Source organism: Dendrobium catenatum, unplaced genomic scaffold (assembly GCF_001605985.2).
Source record: "Dendrobium catenatum unplaced genomic scaffold, ASM160598v2 fragScaff_scaffold_716, whole genome shotgun sequence".
NCBI lineage: Eukaryota > Viridiplantae > Streptophyta > Magnoliopsida > Asparagales > Orchidaceae > Dendrobium > Dendrobium catenatum.
This window is the reverse complement of record NW_021319178.1, coordinates 17,021,000-17,031,306: the sequence shown is the minus strand read 5'-3', so window position 1 is coordinate 17,031,306 and position 10,307 is coordinate 17,021,000. Positions and strand designations below refer to the sequence as shown.

General features: G+C 34.6%; 1 protein-coding gene across 2 annotated transcripts in view; it reads left to right on the top strand.

Moving 5' to 3' along the window:
- Window positions 1-10,307, top strand: part of LOC110104065 (general transcription and DNA repair factor IIH helicase subunit XPB1) — a 76,810-nt gene that overhangs the window by 61,310 nt on the left and 5,193 nt on the right. For both annotated transcript variants that reach the window (XM_028696129.1, XM_028696130.1), the window contains one exon: window positions 2,191-2,498. In XM_028696129.1, coding sequence (XP_028551962.1) covers window positions 2,191-2,287 — 97 coding nt within the window. In that variant the 3' untranslated portion in view covers window positions 2,288-2,498. The remainder of the gene's footprint in view (window positions 1-2,190; window positions 2,499-10,307) is intronic.

Sequence of the window (10,307 nt, the reverse complement as noted above, 5' to 3'; positions counted from 1 at the left end):
TGCATAAATATTTAAAAATATAAACTCTGAATCGTGGTCGTCGATCTGCGATGCTTCCGGCGATACACCTGTTTGAACCTTGGATCGATGTCCTCATCAAGAAGTCGACAGGGTTCGAACCTTTAAACGAATACACGGTTGTGGCGACCAGTGTATTTTTTTCAATACATTCATATTAGGCCTTCAAGGCCTACAATCAAAAGAATTCACTAAACAAAAGGCCTGAAACCTACGAAACCCGATCCTCCTAAGTAGATAAATAGGAGTAGACAGGGTTCGAGATATCGGATAAATATGCGGTCACGAAGTTGACCTGAATATTTATTTTGTACATTCATATTCGGCCTTCAAGGCTTTCAACAAAGAAAATTCATGAAACAAAGGCATAAAGCCTACGAGAAACCCGATCCCCTATCGTTAAGTTGATAGGGTCGACAAGGTTCAATCTTGATAGGGTCGACAAGGTTCAATCAAATGGAAATGACCTCAAGTACACCCCGATGATGGCCGTGTTGAATGTTTATCTCAACCGGAGGGGTCCATTCAAATTCTAAAACTCCAAAAATGCCACTCAAAAATCCTAAAATTCCAAAATATTTAAAATTGAAATAAATCCATCAACACTTAAAGCAAATCCCATCCACCATCCACAACAGCTTGCCGGGGTGGACAAATTAAAATTTACTTCAGCTCACAAAAGAGCTAAATGCCTAGTCGAAAATGTCACTAGGATCTATTCTCAAACAATCTCCTGCCAGTAAGGACGTGGTACGTGTTCTCTGACCGGCGGTTCGCCGCCAAATGGCACCGCAGGATAAACGGTTATGACGACCCGAGGTCCTCTGAACCGAGTGGTTTTGCCGCCAAGTGGCACCACAAATATCGGTTATGGCCAGAGCCAATACGCTCCTTAATGGCATCAAATCCTTGAGATATGAATCAATAGGATATGATTGATAGGGCACAAAGCTTTCTGCAAGCTAAGGTGGATTCAAATTTGTCTCCTTAGACAAACATCTAACCCAGGTCTACAAGGTCCCCTTGGACGAAGCAACCCATGGCTGCCGACAAGGATCCTTCAGTCAGGTTGGGTCGACTACCTCCTCTCACTAAGTAGACCAGGGACCACGATGGCCCGGGACGACGGAACTATGGGATCTTGATCGGGTCCATCATCCATTCCCCCACCTTCCGCTTTAAGTGTGAGATGGTGCAATTTCAAGTTTTAAATATCAAACCCTTCAAAGTCCCAAACATCCAAACCCGTCAAATTTTTCAAATTTCCAAATCCAATGCCCTTTTGCTGCTACTATATGCCAGATAACACGTATCTCTACGTATATGATTGATGACTAGCCTTAATCGAAAGTTCTCTCTCGTAATCGGGAGGGGTAATTAACTATAGGGGCTTGCGCCTATAGGAAACCAGAACTCAGATTATAAAGTCCTCTCAAAATGAGGGCGAAATCTCTGGGTAGTGTCTTATCTATAAACCCATCTGCCTTCCAAAATTTAAACTCCCTCGCCGAACAAAAAGAAAAAGCAAGGCGGGGAGGCCGGGGCCGAATTTTCGGAGCCCACTTTAGCATAAGGGATGACGAGTCTATAAATAGTTATTTCAAGACATATAACTAACAATTTTGGTTTAATGAAATCTATTTTTGATTTTAATCTTGTGAGTATAAATTTAATGTGTGATACTTTCAAGTACAGGACAAACGTGACTCTTATTTTGGGGAAGTCACCAACTTGTTTTGATTGAAGCCTTTTTTTTCAATATTTTTATCCCTCGTTCTATATCATTTAACATAATTTGATATTGACTTATTCAATGATCTTGAGTTTGATAAAAGCATTAATACATCGGAAATCCAATTTGTTGAAATTAAACTCAATTGCTTTATGAATCTATTCGTTTTAAGTTCTTGCTGAACTTTTTGGAGTAATTCAATCATTTGGTTTCCAATTCTAATATTGTGTATTGCATTTATAGAAAATAAATTGAACTAAATAGTGGGTTTTCGTATGTGAACCCCCAATTACCTTTGTATGGTAGTAGACAATTCTAATCTTGGGTCATCCATTTCAGTCACCACATGAAATGCACTGTTTTTGGAAAAACGAAACGTTGCTTTTTCTCATGGTTTGTGTACGCTTTGGTGAATATTTTTGACTTGTCTGTCTGTGCAGTACGGGGCATGGCAAAAAGACCGCGCAGGGCCAGACGAAGGCCAAACAAAAGGATCCCTCCAAGAGGCACGCTTTATTTAAGAAGCGCTTTGGTTAAGCTGCATTTTCTCTGCCATACGCAAACGCATTTTCTGATTTCATCCTATGACTAACTGCCGTTTGATCAAGCTGCCTTTAGCTATAGTATGTATCCTTTTCCCTTACGAATGTACTGTTGGCATATGACTGTTACTCATGCCCTGCAAATGTAAAGTCTTGTTATATATATACATACAGAGAGAGAGAGAGAGAGAGAGAGAGAGAGAGATGTACATTGTTGTATTTGCTCTGGTCATTTGAACCGAAGTAGGAAATGATTGTTCTCATTTTGATTTCGTTGCACTAGTCGCTTGTTTCCATGGTAATTGTGTAAGGTAAGCTTCCATCATGAGTCGATTTATAGGGACGTGAATTGCTCTTCAGCATTTATCTGAGTCAGTATGTATTTAAACGTCATTTTTTTGTGATTCGCTGGAAAAACATTCACAAATATGCTTCTAACTAGAGAAGATCTACGAGACCATTCAGGACATCTTGAAAAAAAAAAACAAAAGGGTCGTTAACCTTTAGTATCTTTTGTGCTCCATGTTAGGAGTTTTTCATGAATATTATTATGTATTTATGATTGTTTCTAGCGTAGTCATGTACCTTATCTGCCTTAGTAGATATCGCAAACTTTTTCTATTTACTCCTTTCTGCAGCTTCATGTGCTGTTCGTGCAGGATTGCATATTTGATTGTAGCATCTTAATGATCGTGATAACCATGGTGTTATATGCCTCTATCAAAGCTATGGCTCAAATTGGTAGGCTGCCGAAACTCTGCATTCTTTTCTGCATTTTGATGCTTTAAAAAGCTGTTGCTATTTATCCATACAAAGGTTTTTATCCTTTGTTTAGAAAAGATATTGAGTTAATTTGTACCTTTCATCTTTTAAATTAGTGAATCCTCATATCTGTGATTTGAAATTTTGGTTTCCTCGTAAATGAATTATCCCAAAGGCTCATGGGAATAAAATAGTTCATGATGTTCTGATTAAATATTTGGTTTCAGTGAATATCAAAATTGTTAAATTTAATTTGTAGATGAATTAAATCTAAATTTTAACTATCTTTTAATAAATTACATTTATTTTAAATTAAGAATAATAATTTTGAAATTAATACTTATTAAACTTTTATTAGAATATTCTCATATAATTTTTTCTCTAAATTTACCTAACGAAGCTACCATATTGGCCTATGAATAAGGCTTTCCTTTTGGGCTAGGCAAATTCTGTTTTCTCTCTCAACCCAAATACTTATCCCTAAGATCTGGCCTCAAGAAGAACAATGTAAAGTACTTGAAAGAGCATCTTCATCTTTGTCGTGCTTTTAACCATTTTTTTTTAAAGGAAGAGAAAAACTTTAGTTTGTTGTTTATCTTAAATGAATGATTAGAGATGTACAGCCCTCCGAAATTATTAGATCATCTTTCTTTGAGGAACAATTGGCGGCGGTGCGCTAGACAAGAGTTTTTTTTTCCCTTGAGTACAAATTTTAATTTTCTTTCATCACATAAAAGAGCACAAATTTTTAGAGGATTCAATACCTCGTTATATGCTCGAAGAGCTAAAATTAAAATGAAAAGAAAATATAAAGAGCGGTTGATCTCTATCTTGTTTAAAAAAAAGGTACTCCTAAAGGAGCATGATAGAAATGCCAATGTTCCATAAGCGCCAAAAATGATTATGCAAAATATAAAAAATTATATAGAAGAAATAATATACAGGACTTGACATACCTTAGAGACATGCAAGAGAAAGATATTCATCCAAACATGAAAGAGAAAGGATCACAAGTAAACCCCAACATATATTTAGATCTATCCACAGATGAACAACTGACCACAAAAGGGACGCATAAGAAAGTAGAACCCAACACATGAAATCCAAAATATATATAAAAGACACTTCCATTAGAAATACTAAGAAAAGGCACTCGAACCATCCACACGCAGAGAATATCATGAAAGTAAAGCAAGCACAGATAGAAAAATTCATAGTTAATAAGCTCTAAATTAAGGACCAAAATAATAAAAAGGTTATAATATCCTTGAGAATAAATATATCATTAAAATTAGGAATAAAACACACATTTAACCATCATGTTTCATACACTAAATCATAAAATTAAGAAACAAGTCATGACAGCTTGCCATCTAATCAAATGAGTACTATCCATCATTTTACAGGAAAAGAAATTTGAATAAAGTAATAAATTTCATGAGAAATGAATCCTATAATAAAGGAACATCCTAGAAAAAAATAACATGGCCAATAGGTAGAAAATGTGACACCAACAAAAAAAAAAAGGATAACAAACTAACAGTAACCAATATATGATAGACTATTATCCAAAATGCAAAGCAAAAAAAGAAAATAAAAACAAGAAAATAAGGTAAGAGTGGAACATTTACATTAGAAACAAGAAATAGTTAGAAGAAATCTAGCAAAGAAAGGGATATCCCCATAGTAGAACAAAATTAAATAACACAAGATTACCTTTAATATTTTGAATACCCATAATATCAAGCCTGATCATGCCTTTGAGAATTCCAAGGTAGGATTCTTCGCTAAACCAAATCGTATTAGATATTCTAGAACATCCTTTTGCTAGGCAATCAGTACAAACATTACCTTCTTTTCAAATATGAGAGTTTCTATAGTTAACATTATTTAACAAAACTAAAATTTTGTTAAACATATAAGATAATTTTGCATTATGGCATTTACGTGGCATGACTATAGAAATCAACAGTTTGGATTAAGTTTCAATCCAAATATTAAAAATACCACATTATATGCTCGAAGAACTACAATTAAAATGAAAAGAAAATATAAAGAGCTGTTGATCTCTATCTTGTTAAGAAAAAAAAGGTACTCCGACAGGAGCATCATAGAAATGCCAAGGTTCAATAAGAGCTGAAAATTATTATACAAAATATCAAAATTTATATAGAAGAAATTATATACAGGACTTGACATACCTAAGAGCCAAAAATCAAGTTTTTAAGAGAGTAAACCAATGTCCTGCTGAAATATTTTTGAGAAAGAACACAGAAACAATGGAAGCTAATTATGTGGGAAAACATGATACAACTGATAACAATATCTTGGGAGAAACAGGCCACTCAATTCCTGGTGATAAAAATTTTTTTGCTGGACATCATGATCAATCCACAGGAGAAGAACAAATTGTTCTTGTACCATAATTATATTAGGAGGTTCTGGACAATGATCAGGATTCATGCATCAAATCTGGTATGGAAGTTAAAACTTTTGTTTCTACTATTAATGAGAATAAATTCAATATCTTAGATGGTTTAGTTGAGGAAAGGGATATTACTACCCCTGAAGAAGTAGTAGCTATCTCTCTTCATGACTTTAAGGGTACTAATGAAGTGGAAGATAGTATCCTGAAGAATAATATGAAGGTATTAAAAATAGATTTGGGTGGCAAGGAAGATGGATCATCTTCTATTGTGAAGAAAAAAGGTGCTAAGCAACTTAAAGGCTTGGGGCCTATAAACTTGGCTCGTAGGAGTAGGAGAGTGGATGGGGAGAAAATGGGGATGGCTTCTCCTCAGTTATAATAATGTCTTCTATAGCTTTTTGGAATTATAGAGGAGCTAGAAAGAAGAAGGCTTATCTATACTTAAACGAGTTTGTAAAGATTCATGATGTGTTCTTTTTTGGTTTGTCGGAAAAAAAATTTCTAATATGGAGAGGAAGGATGTGGACTTTCTTATTGGGTCAGATTGGGAATTTTTTCAAGTTCCCTCTGAAGGGTTGTCTCGAGGAATTTTTCTGTTGATATGGAACTTGAGTGTTGCCAAGTTTCATGTTTTGGAATCATCACAGCAATTTGTAATTGGTGATCTGGAAGTTCCAAACAAGGGGAAATGGAGAGTTGCTTCGATCTATGGAAATAAGGATGTCTATAAAAGAAGGAAGCTTTGGGAAAGATTGGAATTCTATTTTTCTAGGGATTTACCTTTGGTAATAGGAGGAGATTTAAATTGTATACTTTCCAAAGAAGACAAAAGGGGAGGGAAGAAAATCACTTTTTCTCTAGGACCCAAGGAAATGAAGACTTTCTTGTCTTGCAATGATTTGCACGAGGTTGGGTATGTTGGGGCAAGATTTACTTGGTGTAATAACAAATCAGGAGCTGATCGGATTCTTGAAAGATTGTATAGATGTTTTATGAATTCAACTGCTCTTAATTCTTCACATAGATTGATGGTAAAGCATCTGCCTTGTGTAGCTTCTGACCATTGTCCGATTCTCTTAAATATCTTTGAATTCCAGTCTTTGATCAAAAGAGTTATCAGATTTAAAGATAGCTGGGCTGCCAACAAAGCTTCAGCTACTGTGGTAAGAGGAATTTGATTGAAAAATACTGTGGGCAGCATGTTTCATATTATGAATTCCAAAATGGAAAAATCCTTGAAGGATTTGTTTTATTGGAGCAAAGCTAAACATAAAAGCCTATTTCAATTGAAGGAATTCTTGTTGAAGGAAATTGAGGAGCTACAAACTAAAGAAGCTACTGAGTGTGGGCTCTCAAAGGAGGAAAACTAGTTTCTTAAAGTAAAATTGGGTAAACTCAATTCTACTCTAGCTCGGCTAGATAGATGGTGGAGACAATGGACCAAGGTCAAGTGGATGTTGGAGGGAGATTGCAATTCAAAATTTGTTCAATCCTATGCTTCAGCTAGAAGGAATCTGAATTTCATTATTAAAATCAAGGATGAAATGGAGATGTGGTGGAAGATCAACATCAAATTGAAGAAGCATTGGTTCGATTTTTCCAAGAGAAATGGAAAAACAAAAATTGTAACCTTAAAGGCTGGCCAAAATTGTGAATTTCTTTAAATGAAGATGATGCAAATTTGTTAAACAAAGCTTTCTCCATTGGAGAAGTGGAAGATGTAATCAAGCAAAGTGATAATTACACTACTCCAGGTAACAATGGTATCACTTACTCTTTTATTATTTAAGCATATTGGAAGATCATTATAAAAGATTTCTGGAATGCTGTTAATTATTTCTTTGAGACGTCAGAAATGGATCCAAGATGGAAAGAGACTCTTATAGTTCTTATTCCTAAGATTAGAAACCCATTGGCTCCTAACAATTTTAGGCCAATCCGTTTGTGCAAACTGTTTATAAAGTGGCAGCTAAGGTGCTAATGAACAGGATGTTATCTATTATTCCTAAATTAATTTTTGAAGAGAAGGTGGGAGATCATTGATGGACCATGTTTTGGTAGCTCAAGAGATTATACACAAATTGAGGTACTCTAAATCCTCAAAAGTTTTAGTTTCTCTTAAAATTGACATGGAGCAGGCATATGATTCTATGGGATGGCTGACCCTAAAAAAAGCATTGTATTATTTTGGCTTTCCATCTAAATTCTCAAGACTTATTTTGGAGTGTGTTCAAGGCCCAAAGTTTTCTATTTTGATTAATTTAAGTTCTTCAAGTTGGATGAATGCTAGAAGTGGATTCTGACAAGGTTGTTCCTTGTCTCCTTATTTATTCATTCTTTGTTATCATTTATTAACTAATGCTTTTATGGAAAAAGAGGATTCTATTGGAATTCTGATGAGTTCAAATGGGCCAAGGATTTCTCACTTGTTGTATGCAGATGATGAAATTATATTCTCTGAAGCCAATTTGAAAAGTATTAAGGAGATAAAGGTAGTTTTGGAAAAATTTTGTGAGTGGACCGGTCAAAAAATAAATGCTAACAAATCTTGCATTCTCTTTAGTAAAGCTGTAGACAGAAGGAATAAGAAAGCCATCTCTCGGATTATGAAGTTAAAAAATGTTAAAGAGCTGACTTATCTTGGTGTGAAACTAGATCTTAGAAGATTGGTAGGAGATGATTTCTACTTTATTATTGAAAAAGCATTGAAGATGATTAATATTTGGGGAGGGAAGTTGATTTCTTTGGCCGAAAAAATTATGCTTGTAAAAACTGTTTTGCTTTCATGTACTACTTTTCAATGTACCAATTCATTGATTCCCAAAAGCATTCTTGATGAAGTTGATAAAAGCTATAGAAATTTTATTTGGAACAAAGCAAATGGAAATCATGGAATTCACTATGTGAATTGGGACAGTAGAGCTCTACATTCTTGTTATAACAAGGTTGGACCTTTAAGAGCTAAGATTGCTTGGAAGTATGTTCAAGAAGAAGATTCATGGCTTGAAAAGTTGTTATATCCAAAATACGGAGAGCTGTTTAGAGATGGTGCAGTGAAGAAAATCAGTTTGAATGCTTGGAAAATAATCTCTGATGGAGGTAACTCTTTAAAGGCAATATTGAGGTGGATAGTTGCAAACGGGAAGTCTATTGACGCACCAAATGACATTTGGGTTTTGGAAAAAAGTTTTAGCAAATGTCCAACTTTTATCACACATGATCTTAGTAATTGCACGGTAGAAAATTTCATTGTAGATGGTGGCTAGGATGTTGATAAAATTAAAAAATATATGGGATTGAAATTTGCTAACCTGATATGTCAAATAAAAATTCAATCTGAAGTGGGGAAAGATAGTTTGGAATTGATTTGGTAAAAGTCTGGGAAGTCAATATCTTCCCTTATGTTTGATGTCTCGGTTCAGCATTCGGTCCTAGTTCATTTTAGGAACTAGATTAGAAAAATCAAACTGAAGCCACATGTGGAAGTTCTATGGTGGAGGATTTATATAATGCTCTTCCTACTTATCATTTTCTAGCATACAAGAGATTACATAGGGATGTTAGTTGTCCTAGGAATTGTAATGAAGAAGAAAATATAGAGCATGTCGTGGTTAAATGCAGAAAACTACTGGATGCACTTCAGTACATAATCAAATAGGGATATCACATTCCAGCTTTCACATCACTTCCCGAATGTTGCAATTAATTATCAAAACAGAATTCCTTCATACCATGCTTATATTGTAACATGATTTTCTTCTCTTGGAAATCTAGAAACAACTTGAATCATAAAGGATTTGAAGATAGCTCATTTGCAATTGCTGCTAATGCCTTCAGCGATGCTTCAATTTCTGTTCATGGTGATAGTAGGAACTCAAGTATATGGGGTGTTAATCAACCGTCTAGGCTATCTGATTTGCATTGGCACCCTCCTCTGCCCGATTAGATCAAGGTTAATGTTGATGCGTCATTACTTCCATCATATAAAGCTGGAATAGGAGGTGTATTTCGTGAACACTAAGGTAGATTTCTATTGGACTTTGGGAAATCTTATATTCATTAGGATGTTTCATCTTTGGAGTTTTTTGCTATACATGCTTTCAAGGAAGTGATCAAAGATTGGATGTATAAATATAAGAGAATTATCACAGAAGGGGACAATGCTAATATTATCAAGTTTCTTCAAGAGGCAAAGTCAAGTGGTAATTCTTTCTTTGAATCTTATCATTTTATTAATAATTTTGATCATGTAATTTTTAATTGTATAGATAGAAGTGGTAATAAGTTAGCGGATTTATGTGCAACTATGCACTTCTTAGCTCTTTTATTTGGGATGATATTAGTTTGAATATGGTTCCTCCTTTATTTGTGTATTTTTTAAAGGAGGGATCCAATGTTCTTAGTTTGTAGTTTGTATTTCCTTTTTATTTCTTAAATGCAATTTGCTGCATTTTCTTCAAAAAAGGGACTTGCAAAGAGAAAGATATCCTTACAAATGTGAAAGAGAAGGATCACAAAAGTAAACCCCAATATGTACTTAGATCTACCAATAGATGAACAACTGACCACAAAGAGGCACATAAGAAAATACAAACCAACAAATGAAATATTTCCTTTTTATTTCTTAAATGCAATTTGCTGCATTTTCTTCAAAAAAGGGACTTGCAAAGAGAAAGATATCCTTACAAATGTGAAAGAGAAGGATCACAAAAGTAAACCCCAATATGTACTTAGATCTACCAATAGATGAACAACTGACCACAAAGAGGCACATAAGAAAATACAAACCAACAAATGAAACCCTATATATATATATATATATATA